Raw genomic sequence first — 21714 nt, 5'->3', positions numbered from 1 at the left:
AAGGTTAAGTAATGGGTTGTGTCTTGATCAATTCGAGTTAACCTTGAAGATCTTTTCCTAGTTCAACTTTTCATAAAAATCTTGACAGAGCCTAACTTCCTGGTAGAATTGTGAAACTCAAAAATATTCATGAACTAACTCCCAACACAATTTTCTTAAATTGTCTCTAACAACTTTTAATGAAGTCACCATCTATTAGTTAAATGATATTTTAAAGTATAAACCAATGGTGAAAACAACTAGGATAGAGATTTTCAGTTCCACCCATGAAGGATTAAGTGCTGTGGCAACTGCCTTCCGCCATAAACAACTAGAAAAGCAGACAAAATATACGAGACAAACGTTTTCAGACATTGGACATCAGGAAGCATTGGGACATCTCAGGGCTGTGACTCCCTGAGAGAAGGAAAACACACAGGAAGAGGGGAATTGCCCATCTTACTCATTTAGGATTTTTCCAGTCTTCACAGAGATGGGGAACCAGACGCCCACTGTATCACTGAACTGGGAGACAGGGGTCAGAGTTCAGGAAAGCTGAGGCAGCTAAAATTTACATGGAGAAATAACAGAGAGAAGGTAGCTTCATAGAGGCAGAGCTCAGAAGATCCACAGAGGGCTCCCTTGACCCTTAGGTAAGTTCTGATCAGGACATATGTGGGACGAAACTCCATGCCTCCAGAGAAAGAAAAAACAGAAAGCAGTAATTCCCAGGGCTCACAGAGATCTGGGAATAGTTGAAGTTTCTGCTAGCCAGAGAAGAGACATTGTAATACACAGTGTTGGATAGAAACCTGAAAAGGTCATGCCTTTGTGTTGGGGCTAAAGTAGTCCTAGAGTAAAGGTTGCTTTTAGCCTGCCATAAAACAAGCTCAGTATTAATCCTCAAACTGATCTGCAAGTAACTGCTTGGCAGAACGAAGTCCAGCACTGTTTAAAGAAATACAACAAAACCCAACACTCAACAATGTAAAGTTTATTATATTTGGCACAAAAAAAAAATCACCAGAGTAGCAGAAAAATATGATCAGAACCAGGAGAAAAATAATTCAACAGATCCAAAACGACACAGATGATAGAATTAGCTGACAAAGATTTTAAACAGATATTATTAACATTATAAATGCTCAAGGAGATATAAAGGAAAACATGAACATAATGAGGAAAGACATAGAATGTATTTTTTAAAAATCCAAATCAAATTTTTGGAGATGATACATAGACTATCTGAAATTAAAATAAACTGAATGGGATTAACAGCAGAAGAAATTAGACCCTGCAGAAGAAAAGATCAGTGAAGTTAAAGGCACAGAAATAGATATTATTCAAAATGAAGCACAAAGAGAAAATACTGGAAAGGGAATGAAAAGAGTAGCCTGTGAAACAATACCAACTGTCAGAAATACGTACCAGAAGGAGAGGAAAGAGAGAAAGAGACAGAAAACATATTTGAAGAAATAATGGCCATTCCCCAAATATGATAAAAATGTTAAAGGGGCATAGGTCCAAGAAACTCAGTAGTCCTCAAGAAGAACAAACATGAAAAAAAACTTAACATCCTAAGACACATCATAGTGAAATTGCTAAACCACTGATAATGAATAAGAAGAAACATATACCAAGGAACAAAGATCAGAGTAGCAGCAGACTTCTCATCATAAACTATGCAAACCAGAAAGGAATGGCATGATACCTTTAAAGTGTTGAAAGGGGGGGAAAAATGTAGAATTCTTTATTTAGCAAAAATGTCCTTAAAAAATGGGTGGGAGTGTGGCCAAGATGGCAGAGTAGGAAGACCCTGAACTCACCTCCTCCCACAGGCATGCCAAAATTATAACTGTTTAGAGAGCAACTATCTATGAGAACAACTTGGAGGCTAGCAGAAAAGATTTTCCACAACTAACGACAAAGAACTACAACAAGGTGGGTAGGAGAGGTGAAGATACAGTAAATCCAGGACCCACACACCCAGGTAGGTGACACACAGTTGAGAGCATAATCACAGTTGCAGAGGTTCTTCCCAAGGAGTGAGAGATCTGAGCCCCACATGAGGCTACCCAGCCTAGGGGTCCTGCACTGAGAAGATAAGCCCTAGAACATTGACTTTGAAGGCCAGCAGGCTTGCATACAGGAGAGCTGGAGAGCTGTGGGAAATAGAGAGTTTGCTCTTAAATGGCACTCACAAAATCTGACATATTCCAGGTCCCCGTGCAGAGGCAGTAATTTGAAAGGATCCTGGATCAGACCCTCATGTTAACTTTAGAGAGCCTCCTGGAAAGGCAGGAGGCAATTGGGATTCTCCTGGGGACACAGACACTGGAGGCAGCCATCTTGTTCTACCATGAGGACACTGGTGGTGGCAAGCATCACTTTGCAGTCTTCTCTCTGACCCATTAGTGCCAGGGTTTTACCCACCTGCCAGCAGACCAGCACCAGTCCCAGGACCCCCCAGACCAAGCAGTCAGCTGCCCCAGGACCCAACCCAGCCCACCACTGCACAAGGCAAGACCTGGCAGCCAACCAGACCAGGGCCCAGCACCCCCTTACTAGCACACCCATAGTAGTAGGCCCTGTTACAACAAAAGGGCCCATGCCACCCACATAGGGGACACCCCTAGAGCATACAGCTCTCGTGACCAGAGGGGAGTGTGATGCTGGGCCCCATAGGACATCTACATAAGGCCGCTTCTTTAAGATAAGGAAACATAACCAACCTATCTAATATACAGAAATAAACACAGGCAGAATGAGAAGACATAGGAATATGTTCCAGACGAAGGAGCAAGACAAAACTCCAGAAGAACTAAGTGAAGTGGAGATAATCAGTCTACGCCCTAAAGAGTTCAAAGTAATGATCATAACGACACTCAGCAAACTCAGGAGAAGAATGAATGAACATGTGAGAAGATTAATGAAGAGGGCGAAAATATAAAGAACTAAATAGGGCTGAAGAATACAATAACTGAAATTTAAAAATACACTAGAAGGAAGCAACAGTAGATTAGATGATACAGAGCAGTGAACTGGAAGACACAGTGAAATTACCCAAGCTGAACAGAACAAAGAAAAACATAATTTGAAACAATGAAGGTAGTTTAAGAGACCTCTGGGTCAACATCAAGCATATTAACATTTCCGTTACAGGGGACCCAGAAGGAGAAGGGGGGGGGTTGCTATTTGAAGAGATAATAGCTGAAAATTTTTTAACCTAGGAGAGGTAACAGACATCTAGGTCCAGGAAGCACAGAAAGTCCCAACTAGATGAGCCCAAAAAGGTCCACACCAAGACACATTATAATTAAACTGGCAAAAAAAGATAAAGAGAGAATCTTAAAAGCAGCAAGAGAAAAGCAACCAGTTACATAGAAGGGAACTCCCATTAGACTATCAACTGACTTTTCGTCAGAAACTTTGCAGGTCAAAAGGGAATAGCATGATAAATTTAAAGTGATGAAAGGAAAAAAACCTACAACCAAGAATACTCTACCCAGCAAGACTATCATTTAGATTTGAAAGAGAGATCAGGAGTTTCACAGGGGCTTCCCTGGTGATCCAGTGGTAAAGAATATGCCTTCCAATGCAGGGGACGTGGGTTTGATCCCTGGTTGGGGAACTAAGATCCCACACGCCACAGGGCAACTAAGCCCACGCACCACAACTGTTGAGCTCACGCACCTCAATGAGAGAGACCATGTGCCGCAAACTACAGAGACCACACTCTGTGGAGCCCGTGCGCTACAACTACAGAGCCCATGTGCCCTGGAGCCTGCACGCCACAACTAGAGAGAGAAAACCACACACCACAACTAGAGCGAAGCCCGCGCGCCACAATTAGAAGCCTGAGCACTGCAGCGAAGAGACTGCATGCCAAAATGAAAGATCCCGCATGCCTCAACGAAGATCCTGTGTGCTGCAACTAAGACCTGACGCAGCCAAAAAAATAAAGAAAATAAATATTTTTAAAAAGTTTCACAGTTAAGCAAAAGCTAAAATAGTTCAGCACTAGCTTTACAAGAAATGTTAAAGGGACTTCTCTAGGCAGAAAAGACTACAACTAGATATATGAAAATTATAAAAGGAAAAATCTTATTGGTAAAGGCAGACATATAGTAAAGATAGTAGATCAATCACTTATAAAGCTAGCAGGAAGGTTAAAAGTCAAAAGTAATAAAATCATCTATATCCACAATAAGTAAGGGATAAAGAAAACATAAAGATGTAAAATATGATGTCAAAAACATTAAATATGGGTAGGAGGAATAAAAATGCTTGGTTGTTAGAATGTGTTGAACTTAAGAGATCATCAACTTAAAATAATCATATTTACATAGTTATATATGAGTCTCATGGTAACCACAAACCAAAAATCTATAATACACACACCAAAAAAAGAGAAAGGAATTCAAACACAACACTAAAGATAGTCATCAAATCACAAGGGAAGACAACAAAAGAAGAAAAAAGGAACTACAAAAACAACCGTAAAACAAACAAAATGGTAATAAGTACATACCTATCAATAATTACTTTAAATGTAAATGGACTAAATGCTCCATGAAAGAGTGGCTGAATGGATAAAAAAACAAGACCCATGTATATGCTGCCTACAAAGACTCACTTTAGATCTAAAGACACACACAGACTGAAAGTGAGGGGATGGTAAAATGAATTCCATTCAAATGGAAACTAAAAGAAAGCTGGGGTAGCAATGATTAGATAAAATAGACTTCGAAACAAAGACTGTAACAAGAGACAAGGAAGGACATTACATAATGATAAAGGGATCAATCCAACAAAAGGATATAACAATTTAAAATATATATTCACCCAACAGAGGAGCACCTAAATACATATGGCAAATAATGACTATAAAGGGAGAAATTTATAGTAACACAATAATAGTAGGGGACTTTTAACACCCCACTTACATCAATGGACAGATCACCCAGATAGAAAATCAGTAAGAAAACACTGGCCTTGACCAACACATTAGACCAGATTAATTTAGTAGATATCTTATAGAACATTTTATCCAGAAGCAGCAAAGTACACATTCTTTTCAAGTGCACATAGAACATTCTTCAGGATAGATCACGTCCTGGACCACAAAACAAGTCTCAATAAATTTAAGAAGATTGAAATCATATCAAGCATCTTTGTTGACCATGATGGTATGAGATGAGAAATAAAATACAAGGAAAAAAGAAACTACATAAAACACAAACACATGGTGGCTAAACAATATGCTACTAAACAAGCAATGGATTGTTAAATCAGGAAATTTTTCAAAAACCTGAGTGGGAGAAGGTGTGTGTGAACAATTTGGCAAAAAGAGGCTAATACCCAAAGTATATAACTCATCAAAAAAACAACCCTATTTTTTTTTTAAATGGGCAGAGGAAAAAAAAAGAGCAGAGAACCTGAATAGATCTTTTTTTCCAAAGACAGGTGGCCAACAGACACATGAAAAGATGCTCAACATCACTAATCATCAGGAAAATGCAAATCAAACCACGATGAGATGTTACCTCATACCTGTCAGAATGGCTATCAGCAAAAATACAAGAAATAACAAGTACTGGTGAGGATGTGGAGAAAAAGGGAACCCTCGTGCACTGTTGGTGGGGATGTAAATTGGTACAGCTGCTGTGGAAAACAGTATGGAGAGTCTTTAAAAAATTAAAAATAGAACTGCCATATGATCCAGCAGTTCCACTTCTGGGTATTTTTGTGAAGAAAACAAAAACACTAATTCTAAAAGAAACATGTGCCCCTATGTTCATTGCAGCATTATTTACAATAGCCAAGATATGGAAGCAACCGAAGTGCCCATCAACAGATGAATGGATAAAGAAGATGTGGTGTATATATACACAATGGAATATTACTCAGCTATAAAAACGAATGAAATCTTGCCATTTGTGACAACATGGATGGACCTAGAGGGTATTATGCTAAGTGAAATAAGTCAGAGAAAGAGAAATACCATATGATTTCACTATACGTGGAATCTAAAAACAAACTGAACAAACAAAACAAACAGACTCATAGATACAGAGGTCAAACTGGTGGTTGCCAGAGGGGATAGTGTGGAATGAAATAGGTGAGGGAGATTAAGAGGTATAAACTTCCAATTATAAAATAAGTCATGGGATGTAATGTTTAGCATAGGGAATATAATATTGGAATAACTTTGTATGGTGACAGATGTTAACTAGACTTCTCGTGATCACTTTGTAATGTATAAAAATATTGAATCACTATATTGTACCCCTGAAACTAATTTAATATTGTTTTGATCCCTGAAACTAATTTAATATTGTAAGTCAATTTTACTTTAATTTTTAAAAAGAGAGAAAAAAATGGAAATGAAAGAAAAATGTTTTCAAAGCAACAAAAGCTGAAATAATTCATCACCAGTAGACCTGAACAATAAGAAATGGTATCTGAAGAAGAATGATACCAAGATAGAAATCTGGATCTACACAAAGGAATGGAGAGCACTGAAAATAACTCCATGGGGAAGTATATAATTTTTTTTCTTATAATTTAAATGTCTTTAAAAGATAATCGAGGGACTTCCCTGGTGGTCAAGTGGTTAAGAGTTCGCCTTCCAATGCATGGGTGTGGGTTCAATCCCTGGTCAGGGAGCTAAGATCCCACATGCCTTGTGGCCAAAAAACCAAAACATAAAACAGAAGCAATATTGTAACAATTTCAATAAAGTCTTTAAAAATATTCCACATCAAAAAGAAAATCTTAAAAGAAAGATAATTGTTTAAACAAAAATAATAATGTACTTCGAGTTTTATAACATACAAGAAAGCAAAATATATGACAACAAAAGCATAAAGTCAGAAGGGGGAGAAATGGAAGTATTATTATAAGGATCTTATAGTATTCGTGATGTGTTATAATGTCACTTGAGAGTAGAATGTGATAAGGTAAAAATATACACTAAAAAGTCTAAAACAACCATGAAAATAACAAACAGCTGTAGCTAATAAGTGAACAGAGGAGATGCAATGAAATCATAAAAATTATTTTCAAATATTCCAGAAGGCAGAAAAAGGAAAAAATGAAGCAAAGAATAGATGAGACATGTAGAAAACAAATAGCAAGGTGATATGCTAAAATCTGATCATATCAATAATCACATTAAATGTCTAAATACCTCAATTAAAAGGCAGAGATAGTAAGAAATTTAAGGTGCATGGTTTCAGGTGTCGGAGTCACCAAGTAAGACACAGCTCACATAGGCACTAGATGGAGTGATGCTTTACTCACAGAAGAAAGCGAGACCTGCTTTAATAGCACTGGTTCCCCATGGTCAGCGGGTCCTGTCCTGCAGCTGACACAGGAAGATGGTCTGCATGTGCCCCTCATTGTGCTGCAGGAGGAGGACCCTGTTCCCTCTCCCCAGGAACAGATATAAGCAGTGGGGTTGGCCAGATGCCACTTAAGCAGAACAAAGACATATACATCAAACCTGTTAGCAGGGGAAAGATATTTGCAAACAAGGTGATATGCCCAGCACTAGCTGTGAGGGCTCCTTACCTTCCTGTTAGGAAATGTTTCAGGCCCCAGGAACACGTTCATGCAGCTGTGCAGGAGTCAACAGGCTGTGTATGACCACATTTCCCAACATATTTACTATCTGACCCTTTACAAAAGTCTGCCCATCTCTGGGTTAATGTAATATGTACTTCAGCCCAACAAGAGACCATGATGACTGCTGAATTATTGGGGTATGAATTAATGAGGTCTCCATGTATTTCCTAACGTGCACTTTCAAAATATCAGATGCTTAGGTTAATTAGTTTTTGTCTCCCTGGACCAGGAACCCACTGGGTAATTGTGGACTGTTAGATATGCATGTGGGCTCAAAGCCAGGTTAGAATGCATTTCACTTCCCTGGGTAGGATCTTTGTGATGTTGCTCCCCTGGAGGATTCCCCTTCAATTAAATCTGATGAGTCCACTCGGCATGCTCTAGGCTAGAGCAAAGAGCCCTGAACTTGGAACCCAGGTGAAGTCCCAACTCCATCACTGCAGAATGGAGTGACTTAAGGCAAGTCACTTCACACCTCAGGTTGAGGCTGACTTACCCAGGAGACAAAGTATTTCCAGATCTCCCTAGAGATCTTCATCGCTGTGCTTAACATGAACAACTGCACAGAGAGGCAGCACAGGGAGGTTACGGGCACCAGCTCCAGACTCCAATGATCTGAGTTTGAGTCCCAGTCTCCCCACTTTTTAAATTGTATTCTATTTTATTTTATTTATGGCTGCGTTGGGTCTTCATTGCTGCGCGAGGGCTTTCTCTAGTTGCGGCGCGTGGGGGCCGCTCTTCGTTGCGGTGCACAGGCTTCTCATTGCGGTGGCTTCTCGTTGTGGAGCACGGGCTCGAGGCGTGCGGGCTCTGTAGTTGTGGGTCGTGGGCTCTAGAGCACAGGCTCAGTAGTTGTGGCGTGCACCGGCTTAGTTGCTCCTCGGCATGTGGGATCTTCCTAGATCAGGACTCGAACCCGTGTCGCCTGCATTGGCAGGTGGATTCTTAGCCACTGCGCCACCAGGGAAGCCCCCCAGCCTCCCCACTTAACTGGTACTTTGGCCGAGTGACTTTACTCCCCTGTGTCTTGGTTTCATCATCTGTACACCAGGGATGACAATAATAGACTCGTAACTCCAAGGGTTATGGGGATTTAATGAATATTGCTAAAGTAAGCTGAGCTACATGAGTATTCGTTAAATAAATAAAAGCTGTTTACTGTTGTGGAACAATCAGTGCAAACTGGGCATGTGAGCCTGGGATGTGGTACAGCTGGACTCAGCCGTTCTTCTCTGGAGGCCATAGAGCAAGAACTGTGTCCTTTTAAAGTCACAGCTGTTGTGAAAAGATGCTGAAAAGGGGCACTGGCCAATTGCAGGACAGTAGCTAGGCCTCAAAATCAAGGCCTCCCAGGAAGGATGACTTGGAACAGTTCAGCTTGCAGATGAGAGGGCAAGTATGGTGGTGCTCAATGTACATAGATAAAGGCAGGCATAAAAATGGTTCTTATTTTGAGGATAAAAGTGGGGACAGGAGTTGGACGTTTCAGTGGGGACAGCTTCTGACCCATTATCAGGAAAACATTGCCCCACCAAGGCTGGCTGACCCTTCTTGTCCGGGGTGCTGTAGGGCACTTCTCAATTAAGGTAGAGAGTTAGACGAGATGAAACATACAAGGGCTCTCCCATATCGAATACTCCTGGACTCTAATATTTCTGTTGGCTTTGAGATTTGACTGCTGATACGTGTGGTAGGAACGAAGCCATTGCTTTTAAAGTTCCAAAATTTGAAGCTTGCCAAGAACTCTCTAAGAGTGTCTGCCCAGATTTCCTGGGCCACCTCCTGATGGATTGCTCAGCGGCCTGTCTTTACGCTAAACCTCCCCCACCTCCATGGATTATGAAACACGGGTTGGTGGTGACAGCCCCTGGCAAGGTCATAGAAAGGCAATTTATCTGAGTGCTGTCATTGCTCAAGAACTTGAAGACAGACCTCCAGACCCTCTTGATATCGGCACTGGTTGCCTTCAAAACTTCCAAAGGGCCATCCAGACTTGACCCCTAGTTTGCCCAGAATGCAATGGCATCTGGATTTCATTTCGATGGCTTGACAGTCTATGAAGTCATTTCCAAGAGGGGCCTTCTTATCTGCCTCAACCAAAACAAGCATGTTCAGTACTGGTTCTGAGGTAATTAAAGTTCATTAGGCTTTGGAAGTACACTACAGTATGACCTGTTATACATGAATTCAGATCGGCCATGGTTCAAATCAAGCTCTCTCTCCCCACCACCATCTACGTGGCCAACCATGGAACAGACTGGAAGCAAACTCCCTGGAGGCAATAAACAGTGCCTACGTGACCCCTTATCTGGGGAATAGTTACAGAGGGGATTCGCAAATCTCAATAGAACAGGGGCTGCAAACTCAAATGCCTTCAGGACCTGGGGAGGCAATAGGAAGGAGGCAATTTGGCCAGCTGTGGACAGGCAAATGTGTGACAACCGCTGTGTAGTTCAGCCAAGTGTCACACGCCGGAAGGGAAGATCAGTATTACCAGATTGTCTGATTTTTCTAAGAGAATGTGGAATCCTGGATTTGCATGTAAAAATAGTTTTTTAATGTTGGCAACTAATTTGAATACCAGTTTGGAATTTTGTTTTTTTGGAATATCAGTTTGTCCTTGGAATGCCAATTTGTTTTGGAATGCCATATTGTCATTTTTGCACGTAGAAAGTTACTCTGTGCTGAGGACCTGTGACAGGAGTTTGCACAGCTGACCACAGTCTGAAGAAGACCACACCCCTGTTCGAAGAAGAATCTATTAGCCTCAGATCAGAGCCTGCAAGTACCTTCAAGTTAATCCAGTCCGACTACTTACAGCCTGCTGTAGAGACAGGAGCACTGGCCAGAGAGTAGAGAGCCCGGGTTCTGGTCCCAGCCCTGTCACTGATTCCCTTTGTGACCTTGGGAAAGTCTCTGTCCTTCTCTGGCCTCGGTTCCCCCTTCTGGAATTGGCCCAGAATATCTCAGGTCCCTGCCAACTCAGATGGTCTAGAACTCTGCCTGAGAGGAACCCCAAATTGAGAATCCTCAAAAACAGGGCTTGTTCTTAATTTGGGGTGAAATGGCTATTTTCAGGACCGGTTGTGCATCTTTGGAACCAGTAGTTCCAGAGCTAAGAAAAGAATTTACCGGAAAGGAGACTTTGCCAGCAGCTTCTGGAGTTTTTGTGCCAAGATCTTAGGGCTGATGGAGGTGATCAGTTAGCATTCGTCAAGTGCCAATGGTGAAGGTAAGTGGGGCTTATGACAGATGGGAAATGGCAGGTGAGGGGGTCACACAGAGGCCTGGCTTCTTGTCCTGTTCTCACTCACTCTGCATCCCGGGAAGTCCTTCTCTGTCCCTGTGTTTCAGTTTCCTCTGAGGAAATTGTCTGGCTGGTTTCTGAGCCCCCTTTGAGCCCTGGAGTTCTGTGATTCTAACAAATTATGTTTCAGAGTTATAGTTTTATCATCTTCCCAAGGACTTTAATTTTTTTTTAATTCAACAGGTGTTTCTTAAGCACCCCCTGGTGATAGGCACTGTGGATGCAGCTAGCAAAACCAGAAACAATCCCTGTCCTCATGGCACTTAGAGTCTTGGGGGGAGACAGACAGCGACCAATCAGGTAAAGGCACAGTGGGCCCGGCAAAGTGCTATGACCAGAGGATGAATTTTCAACAGGTGACGTGAACATGGGTTGCGGCATCTTCCAGAGCTCACGGCCCCCGGTTTGCCATGTTGAGAGTCCAGAGGGAGGTGCCGAGGGGCTACCCCAATCCACAGAGACCACCAATAATCGCAGACAACATGTATGCAGCACCTTCTGGATGATGAACCCTTACATTCACCATCTCGTTTAATCCTCACAATAACCCTACGAAAGTAGGAAGGCCTATTAGCCCCATTTTGCAGGTGAGAAAACCAAGGCTCAAGGTCAGGTAGCTAGAGAGCACAGGACTGACCCAGGTCTGCATGCTTATGTGCTCTACCTCCTGGGCCCCTCTGGTGAGGATTATGGATGGTGGCTGGGTGGTATGGGGGAGCTGCTTTGGGGGATAAGGTGGCAAAGCTGAGAAGTCCAGGCCCTCCATCCCTGCTCCAGTGAAAGCAGCTGCACTGTTCCGTGTTGTGCCTTTGTGTTGTGCCTTTAAGGGACTATGTTAAATTTCACTGGAAAAACAGTTACAAAAACCAAACCAAACCAAACCAAACCAGATGGCATGGTGTTTCAGAGTGTGTGGGCTGAACTGAGAAAGTCCCAGTCCCAAGTCCCCACTTAGTGACCTGGGGAGCTAATAATAGGTCCTACCTCATGGGGACTCATGGGGGATTCCATGAATCAAGCCCGTAAAGCCTTAGCACGGTGCTGGGAACCGAGTAAATACTCAGTGGGGTGCTATTTGCAAGGAAAGATTTGCCTTTATCAAAGGGGTCTGTTGTTGGAAAAAAACCATGACTCTAGGCAGCGGGGAGACTTTGAAGGCTTTGAACAGGGTGAACCCACTCAAGTTTGTGCTTGTGGAGAAGCCCCTAGGCCGGCACCTACAGCCATTGGGGGAGCTGTTCCGTTTGCCACAGAACTTGAACTTGGTAGATAAGTCTGGTGGGGCCGGGGGCGGGGGCAGGAGGCAGGGCAAGAGAAATGCCGTTGTGGGTTTTCTCTGAAAGGAAAGCCTAGGAGAAGGAAGTGGACAGCGATAAGATTAGGGATTGTTACAACATGTTCTGGAGCCATAAATCCTGGTTTATTTTACCCACTTTACCGAAGGATTAAGTTGATTCTGAGAGGAACCAGAAGAAAGGAGAGAGGCTGCCTCCCAGGGACAAGTGTGAGAAGAGCTGAGGCCCAGCCTGGGGAGAACCAGCCTCTCACTCTGAGCCCAGTTTCTTTCTCCAACACCCCTGGACACAGGCCATCCTGTCCCTGCTTGAACCCTTCCAGTGACGGGAAGCTCACTCACACACAGGGTAGCCTGTTCCGACAGGTTTATCTCTGAACGTTCAGAAGACCTTCTTGTCCCCCAAGTGCAGATCTTCCCCCCAGTAGCTTCTTTCAATAATTCAGTGGGTGATTATATGGAAACATATTTTTAATATGTTTATTTTGAATCCAATAAAAATGCTACATTTTCTTGTTAATTTAGATAACATTGTTGTAGATCATTTGGGGTTTCTCTATATATACTAATTATAGCACCTTTGAAAGATGACTTTTATTTCTTTTCCAACTCTTACATCTTTTATTTCTTTTTCTCGCCTCACTGCACTGGATAAGACTGCCAGTAAAATGTTGAATAAAATGGGTGCAGTGGGCATCCTTGACGTCCTGATCTCAAAAGGAAAAGCTTGCAATATTTTACCATTAATTATGGTAGCCACAGACATAATCTTTATCAAGTTATGGTAATTCCCTTCTGTTCATAATGTTGTAGATTATCATTTTTTTTAGTTTTAAAATCATGACTAAATATAAATTTTTTATCAAATGGTTCTCGGCGTGTAGTTTTTGTCCTTTAATCAGTTTATGTGCTGAATTGTATGAATAGATTTTCTATTGTTAAATCAACCTTGTGTTCCTGGGATTAGCCCACTTTTGTGGTATCCTTTTATATAGTGATTTATGTGGCTAACACTTTATTAAGGAGTTTTCATTTATATTTATGAGTAAAGTTGGCCTGTAACTTTCTTTTCTTGCTGTATCCTTTTGCTGTTTTGGTAGGCAGGTTATGTTACTCTCATAAATGAATTGGGGATTATTTACTGTTTCTCTGTTCTCTAGAAGCTAAAATTGTTTCTTCTTTGAATGTTGGATAGAATTGGCCAGTGAAACCATCTAGACTTAAAGTTTTCTTAATGAAAGGGATTTTCAGTGTTCTTAATTATTAGAGGACTCTCTAGGTTTTCTATTTTGTCTTGAGTCAAAATTGGTATATTACACCTTTCCAGGTTGTCCGTTTCATTTAAACTTTCAAATGTATTGACTCAAAGTTGTTCAGAATACCCTCATTTTTCTTTAATGCTGGCAGCCTCTGTAGTGATGTCCTACTTTTTATTCCTAATATTGTTTTCTTGGTGCCAGTTCTGTTTTTCTCTAGACCAGTTTCCTTCAGGGGTCTATCAATTTTACTACCTTTTCAAAGAACTGTCTTTTGGCTCTGTTTTAATCTTTGCTTTCTTATTTTATTATTTTCTGTTCATGCCTTTATTATTTACTTCTTCCTACATTTATTGAATTTGTCTTGACATTCCTTTTTTTTTTGGCTGCGTTCTGTCTTAATTGCTGCACGCAGGCTTTTCTCTAGTTGGAGCAAGTGGGGGGCTACTCTTCGTTGCAGCTCGCGGGCTTCTCATTATGGTGGCTTTGCCCATTGTGGAGCACGGGCTCTAGCTGTGGGGGCTTTAGTAGTTGTGCCTTGTGGGCTCTAGAGCACAGGCTTAGGAGTTGTGGTGCATGGCCTTAGTTGCTCTGTGGCACGTGGGATCTTCCCAGACCAGGGATCGACCCGTGTCCCCTGCATTGGCAGGCAGATTCCCAACCATTGCACTACGAGGGAAGTCCCATGCCTTGACATTCTTTTTACAACTTCTTGGAGTCGATGTTTATTTTATCAATTTTCAGCTTCTTTTCTTCTCTGACATATGTATCTAAGACTATAAATTTCCCTCTATGTACTGATTTACCTACACTCACAAATCTTTATATGAATTAATTTGCTATCAGTTCATTCAGAATATTTTTTAGCTTCCTTTATCAGTTCTTGTTTAACCCATAGGTTATTTAGAAGTGTATTTAAAATTTTCCTAGCATATGGAAATTTCTAATTATCTCTTATTATTGATTTATACCTTAGTTATAAGAAATAGCTGGTTAGCTAATATGCTCTATATGATTTTGGTTCTTTGAAATTTGGTGAGACTGGCTTTATAGCCCAGGTTATAGTCAAATTTTGTAAATTGTTTTATGTGTCTGAAAATAAGGTGTTGGACACAGAGTTATCTATGTATGTCTGTTAGGTCAAGTTTTTTCACTGTTTTGTTCAAATCCTCTGAGTAGAGACTATAGGTTCCCACTCCGGCCTGGGTTTCCTCTCTTTTCTGGAGACATAGGCAGACTGCACTTCTCAGTATACTTAGAGATGGGAGAGAATGTGTGACCAGTTCTAGCTAAAGAGATGTGAATGAAAATGATATGTGTAACTTCTGAGCCAAGGCAATTAAGAGCCAGTGTGCTTCCTCCACACTTTCTCTTCTTTAGAAGCATCTGTGGGAACTACAGAGTGAGATGGCAGAGGCATGTGATGAGAGCAGACTGGATCTCTGGGTCACTCCTTGGAGGAGAACTGTCCTGAGAATTGCCTGACTTCACTGGACTTTGTGTGACTGACAAATAAACCTTTGTTGAACCAAGCCACTGAGACTTCGGAGTTTTTTGTTACTGAGGCATAACCTATCCCTATCTGATAAATACATCTTTTATATCCATACTGACTTGTCTCCATGTTCTGTCAAATACTGAGAGAGATGTATTGAATTATCATTCTATTAATTTTTGTTTTGAAACTATGTCATTAGGTGTATATAAAATTAAGGTAGTTATATATTCTTATAAATTAAAACATTTACCATTATACAGCAGCCTTCTTATCTCTAGTAATACTTTTAATGATAAAGTCTCTTATTTTATGTTAATATAGTCACACCACCATTCTTTTGTAAGCTATACTTTATTACATCCTTTTACTTTCAATCTTTATATATCCTTATGTTTCCTGTATGCTGCTTGTAAACCACGTATAGTTGTATTTTTCAAATCCAAGCTATACAACGATCTTTATATTTTAACTGAAGCATTTAGTCTTTTGATATTTAATATAATTATTGATGTATATGGGTGTAAATCCACTCGCTTATTTTGTGTTTTCTTTTCATCTCACCCTTTCTATGTTATTTTTCTATTCTTTTTGGCTATTCTGAATTGATTATTTTTTAATTCTATTTCCCTTCTCGACCAGCTTGGAGATTATACATCTTTTCTGTTTTTTAAATGTTGTCCTTGAAATTACAACATGAATATTTAAATTTATATAATCAGTACCTTTTATCTTTTCCCAGCCACTGCAATGCTACTTTGACATATATGCCGTAGTTTTCATGTATTATAATTCTATCAAATACTAAAGAGAGAAAGAAATTCTACTGGACATTAATATTATTGTTTATATATACTTAATGTTCAAATAGACCTGCAGATGTATTTATCAGTTTCTTTGCTCTTCATTTCTACTTTTATCTCAAGCCTTCCATTCAGGGTTAATATTCCTTTTACACAGAGTATATCCTTTAGAATTTAATGAGGTTCTATGAGCAGAAAGTTCTGATTTTGTTTGTCTGAAAATGTCTTTATTTAAACTTTGTTCTTGAAGTACATTTTGGTGGGTATAGAATTTTATTTGGGTAGCTATTTTCTTTTGGCCCATCAAAGATAGCATTTCACCATTACCTGGCTTCCATCGTTGCTATTTAGAAGTCAGCATCACCTGTCATTCTTTTGAAGGTAATTTATTGTATTCTCTAGATGCTCCTTAGATTCTACTCTTTGTCTTTAATGTTCTTCAGCTTTTCTATCATGTATTTAGACATGGATTTATTCTTATTATTTAGCTGGGGGTTTGTTGGGATTCTTGAATTTGTGGATTATTAGCTCTCATCAGTTTTGGAAAGTTCTCAGTCATTATCTCTTCAATTATTGTGTCTGCCTCTTCTCTCTTACATCCTTCTGAAACTCTTAATAAACATATTTTAGACTTTCTCGCCCTGTCTTCAATGCCTTCCCAATTCTCTTTCATGTTTTACATCTGTCTATTTCTCTGTGGTATATTCTGGATCATTTATCTTCTGCTTCTCTAATTCTCTCTTCAGTTCTGTCTAATCTGCTATCAAGCTCAATTATTGAGTATTAAGTTTCAGTTATTAATAGTTTTCATTTCTAGAAGTTCTGTTTGGTTCTCTTTTAATTGTTCTAGGCACCATTTATGCTTTCCTGTACCATGCAGATATTTGCAAGATCATACTCCTTCCTTCTTGCTGTTCCCTATCTGGATTGCAAATCCTCACTTGTCCCTACCCATCCTCCACACCTGGATGTAAGTCTCACCTCCTTTCAAAAACTTTGGCCGACAGTTACGATGGAAATTAAAGCCACATTCATCATTTAATCATTTTGTGTTTACTCAACAAAAAAAACCTACTAAGTGCTAGGCAGTTTCTATGGGGGATACAATGATGCATCAGGCCTGGAACCTGCCATTGAGAAGCTGTGTCCTGGGAGGAAGCTGATATGAGAAAAAGGAAATGTAGAATGAAATCTGTATACCTTTCTTGAATGCCTTTTGTGTGCCAGTCACTTGGCGGGTTCTGAGTACACAGAAGGGAACAAGATACAATCTCCTCCCTCCAAAAGGTTACAGTGTAGTAGCAGAGATGAAATGAGGACTTAAATAATCATGTGAAATGTAATAAGTGCCAGACACATGATGGGTGCCTTGTAAATTATCTCTGAGTGAATGATGTAAGTTAATGTGGCAATTCAGAGGAGAAAGAGATTACTTCTGATGGGAATGGATCAAGGAAATCTTTGTAATGACATTTGAGTTGGGCCTTAGCAGTCAGCTATTTTGAGGGCATTCAGATAGCAAGGAGAAGGTAGGGGCAATCCAGGTATTGCATGAAAAAAGGCATGGAGTATCTTTTTATTTTTAAAAAGATATAATTATTGAGATATAATTTATTGAGATATAATTTACATACCATAAAGTTCATCTATTTAAAGTGTACAATTCAGTAGTTCTAAGTATATTTGAGTTGTGCAACCAACATCATAATATAATTTTATAACAATTTGCATCATCCCCAGAAGAAAATATTAGCAGTCACTCCCTATCCTCTTGACCCCACCCTTCCCCATCCCGTGACTCTAGGCAACCACTCATCTATTTTCTGTCTATTTGTCTATTCTGGACGTGTCATATAGAATGGAATCATAGAATATGTGGTCTTTTCATTTAAGATAGTGTTTTCAGGTTTCATCATGTTGTAGCATGTATCAGTACTCTATTCCTTTTTACTGCTGGATAATATTCCATTGTATGGATATACCACATTTTATTTACCCACTCATGAGTTGGTGGACATTTAGGTTGTTTCTACTTTGTGTGGGGGGGTGCGGGGGTTGTTTCTACTTTTAAGCTACTATGAATAATGCTGCTATGAGTATTCATGTTCAGCTTTTTGGGTGGACATACGGTTTTTTTCTCTAATTCCACTAGGAATGGAATTGAATGAAATGGTAACTCTATGTTTAACCTTTTGAGGAACCATCAAACAGCTTTCCAAAGCAGCTGCACCATTTTATGTTTCCAGCAGCAGTGTATGAGTGTGCCAACTTCTCCACATCCTCGCCCACACTTATTATCTGTTTACTGATTATAGCCATCTGGTTGCTCTGAAGTGGCATCTCTTTTTGGTTTTAACCTTCATTTCTTAATGTCTAATAATGTTGAACATCTTTTCATTTGTTTATTAGCATCTGTATATCTTTCTTGGAGAAATGTCTCCAAGTCCTTTCCCTATTTTAAAATGTGGTTATTTGACTTTTTATTAATGAGTTGTAAGAGTTCTCTATATATTCTGGGTACTAGAGTCTTACCAGATAGATGATTTCAAATATCTTCCCCATCCTGTGTGTTGCCTTTTCACTTCTGGATGGTATCCTTTGAAACAAAAGTTTTAAATGTTTATAAAGTCCAATTTATCAATCTTCTCTTTTATCACTTGTGCTTTTAGTGGTGTGTCAATTGTTCTATTTTTTAACCTGGATGCTGGTTTCATGGCTGGGTCCAGTTTATGATTTGTGGACTTTTCTGCACATGTACTTAAGGCTTTTTGTTAAGGGGTGATAATAATAATTGCAGCTTCTTCCCCTGGGTCATTGTGGGGACCGAATGGGCAAATGCCTGCACAGTGCTCGGCACAGCATCTGGCTCCCCTCAGTGCCAATACACAGCAACTGTTATTGTTCTTTTATTGTTAAAATCTAGCTCTGCCCCTGATTGAGTGGGTGATCTTGGCCCCAAGTCACTTCACCTCGTCAGACCTCACTTTCCTCATCTGTGAAATGGGTTAGTACTACCCACTTCACCAGGACCACCAGGTGCCTCAATGATACAAGATACAACATCATCGAGCTTCAGATCTGCCCCAAGGACACCATCACGAAGGTTTGAGTCAATAAAACAGGGAAGAGGGGAAAAAAAACCAGTCATGACTGAGGAGAGACAAATTGGCAGTGCTGTGAGCATCTGGGTGACTGCCAAGAGCTGGCTGTGGGCCGCTCAGAGTTTCCATGAGCAGAGCTGACCAGGCCTGGGAAGGAATGAAGGGGGAGTTGGCTGACAGAGAGTTGGCTTCCATGTGGAGCTGGGTGTACCAGGCTTGGGCAGGGCTGGAGCTTGAGCCTGGCCGGGCAGGGGGCAAGGAAGCTCATTCTGGAATGATCAAGACCAGCCCTCCCTCTCCTCCTCAGCCCCCCACACTGGCTGCCCCTGTTCTATTTCAGTCTCCCTGTCTTTGCCCAAAATATCCTCCCCAGCCACCTCCACCTCCTCCGCCCCTGTCTTGCCTTTGAGGTCCCGCCCAGGAAGAATTCTCTGCCCTTCCTCCCTCACTGGGCATCTCTGCAGCCCCTCCCAAGCCTCCCCTCTGCTACCCTGGCATTATCACTCCCTCCCTGGGGTGGCTGGAGGGAGCTTCCTAAAGCATCAGGGAGATCATATCACCTCCTGCTCACAACCGTCCAGTGGGAACCACTGCATGGTAATACCAAACCCTTCTCTGGTCTCAAGGTCAAGTCAAGGTTTCAAGGGGCTTGAAGCTTATACCATTGGAGAGGGAAGCATTCATTAAAGTACAACATGCATATAGAAAAACATACGTCATAAGCATATGGCTGGATGAATTCCCCCAAATTGAACACACCCATGTAAACCGGCCCCCAGCTCAACAATCAGCCCAGCATCAACACCCCAGATGCCTCCCTGTTGCCCCTTTCCAGTTACTAACCATTCCCTAAAGGCAACCACTGTCTGACTTCTCACATCATAGATGAGTTTGCCTGGGGTTGAACTTCACATGAATAAAATCATTCAGTGTACCGTGCATCTGGCATCTTTCCTTAACATGCTTGTGAGATTCAACTAAGTTGTTGCATGTAGGTGTCATTTATTTTTTTCTCATTCTTTCTTGTAGTGTCACTTTGAATGACTATACCAATTTATATATCTGTTCTGCTAGTGTAGGACTTTTAGGCTGTTTTCAGCTTTGGGGTATTATGAAGAAAAAAAAAAAGACTGCTAGGAACATTCTTGCACATGTCTTTCAGAAAATATATGGGCTCATTTCTGTTGGGTAAACATCCATGAGTGGAATTGCTGCCTCATAAAGATAAATGATTGTACATTTAGAAGATATGGCAAATAGTTTTCCAAACTGGTCATAACTATTTACATTCCCCTCACAGTCACGTAGGAAAGTTCTTATTGTTCCATATTTTCACCAACAGTTCGATTTTTTTTTTTCTTTTGCTTTGCATTTTAACCATTCTGGTGAGAAGGCTGTGTTATCACATCATGAATTTAGTTTTAATTTGGGGCGGGGGGACCACCTTTAATAAAAAGAATATAAGATAAAATTACAAATATAAAATTGAGTACAAAAGTGATTATTTATGAAGAATGTGAAAAGAAATCATAATAAATTGCTGGAGAGTTGCTAGTTTCAGATTCCCTTCTTCTGGGCATTTTTCAAGCTATTTCCCAGAAATGCTTACATTGAAATGCTTCCTGATAGCAATCTGGCTCCCCTCCCTGCCTGCAGTACTCCACAGCTGCCTGTGATCTTTGTGTGAACAAGGCCCCACACAAGTGAGGGTCCCAGAACCTAGAGCATCAGCTTTCTGGGAAATGGCCTCTGCCCCCACCTCCCCCACCCCGAACCTGTCCCCAACCCTTCCCTGGGCTGGCTCCTCCTCCCTAGGGTTTCAGCTTCCACATCACCTTCTCAGAAGGCTTTCCCTGACCTCCTTGTCGAAGACCCTCTTGTTTTGTAAGTCCACATCACAAGACAGATGACAACAGAGCAGGAGGTTAGGAGCAGTTGCTGTGAACCCAGCCTGCCTGGTTGGCATCCTAGCTTCCTTGTTTTCTAGCTGTGTGACCTTGGACATGTCACGTAACCCCTCTGGGCCTCAGTTTCCTCGCCCACAGAGTGGAGAGGGTAATACTAGCTCCCGCCTCACAGGGTGTTATGAGGACCCAGCAAGTTCATGCATGTGATGCATTTAAAAGGGTGCGTGGCACCCTTGCTCTTAGGATTGTGCTGACGGCCCCATTATCCTGAGCCTTAGTCTTTTTTTCTGACACATCTCACTTCACACTGGTGATCTGCTTGAATACTCTGTAGGACAGGCCTGCCATGGTGACCACTGTATCCCCAGGGCCTAATGCAGCACCTGGTCCACAGCTGGGGCAAAAAAAGATGTTGTTGAATGAATGGATCTCCTCTGTGTACCTCAAATCCATTCCGATGACTCCAAGACAGCCACACCCCGGTCCAGGCCACCTCATCCTTTCCCTTCAGGCAGCAGCCACCTCTGCTGACCCCATAGCTACTACTGGTTAAATAAATGAGCCTCAGTCGCTCGCCTTGATCTTGCCTTTCTCATTCACGGCTGGAGTTCCTGTTGGCTTCCATCTCTACAGCCCTTTACAGTTTATAAGGCCTGTTCCCATCATAATCACATCCCTGGGTTGGGTGACAGGGCAGTAATTGGGAGCTCCAGTGCGACAAAGGCCTGGAGAGGGAAAGTGGCTTCCTCAGAGTCACACAGCAAGAGAGAGAGGGGAGATGGGACACAGGCCCAGGACTCCTGGGGAGGGGCTGCCCACACTTGGTCGGAGGCCCTCTCTCATCCCTTCTGGAGAGCACCTCAGGCTGAGCACATAGTAGGCTCTTAGGCTTGTTCAAGACAAGTGGAAAGAGAAAGTCCTTGGGTTCAGCCTTGGATCTGGG

At 41.4% G+C, this 21714-nt stretch overlaps 1 protein-coding gene across 8 annotated transcripts in view; it reads left to right on the top strand.

Moving 5' to 3' along the window:
- Positions 1-15001, top strand: part of RPRD1B (regulation of nuclear pre-mRNA domain containing 1B) — a 77624-nt gene extending 62623 nt beyond the window's left edge. The window contains exons 8-10 of one of the 8 annotated variants that reach the window (XR_003427095.1): positions 6350-6522; positions 11272-11502; positions 14846-14958. Coding sequence is in view for 1 of the 8 variants with exons in the window: in XM_027078323.1 (XP_026934124.1) it covers positions 14846-14950 (105 nt within the window). In the remaining 7 variants the exon portion in view is untranslated. Of the gene's footprint in view, positions 1-5441; positions 5496-6349; positions 6523-10686; positions 13559-14845 lie in introns of those variants that run through there. The other 7 variants (XR_003427094.1, XR_003427096.1, XR_003427093.1 and 4 more) reach the window with 7 other exon arrangements.
- The last annotated feature ends 6713 nt before the right edge of the window (positions 15002-21714 follow it).

This window comes from Aethalodelphis obliquidens, unplaced genomic scaffold (genome assembly GCF_003676395.1).
Source record: "Aethalodelphis obliquidens isolate GAN/ISIS:26980383/991018 unplaced genomic scaffold, ASM367639v1 scaffold42, whole genome shotgun sequence".
In the NCBI taxonomy this organism is placed as follows: Eukaryota; Metazoa; Chordata; class Mammalia; order Artiodactyla; family Delphinidae; genus Aethalodelphis; species Aethalodelphis obliquidens.
Note: the sequence above shows the minus strand (reverse complement) of the source record. Positions and strands in the feature narration are given on the sequence as shown.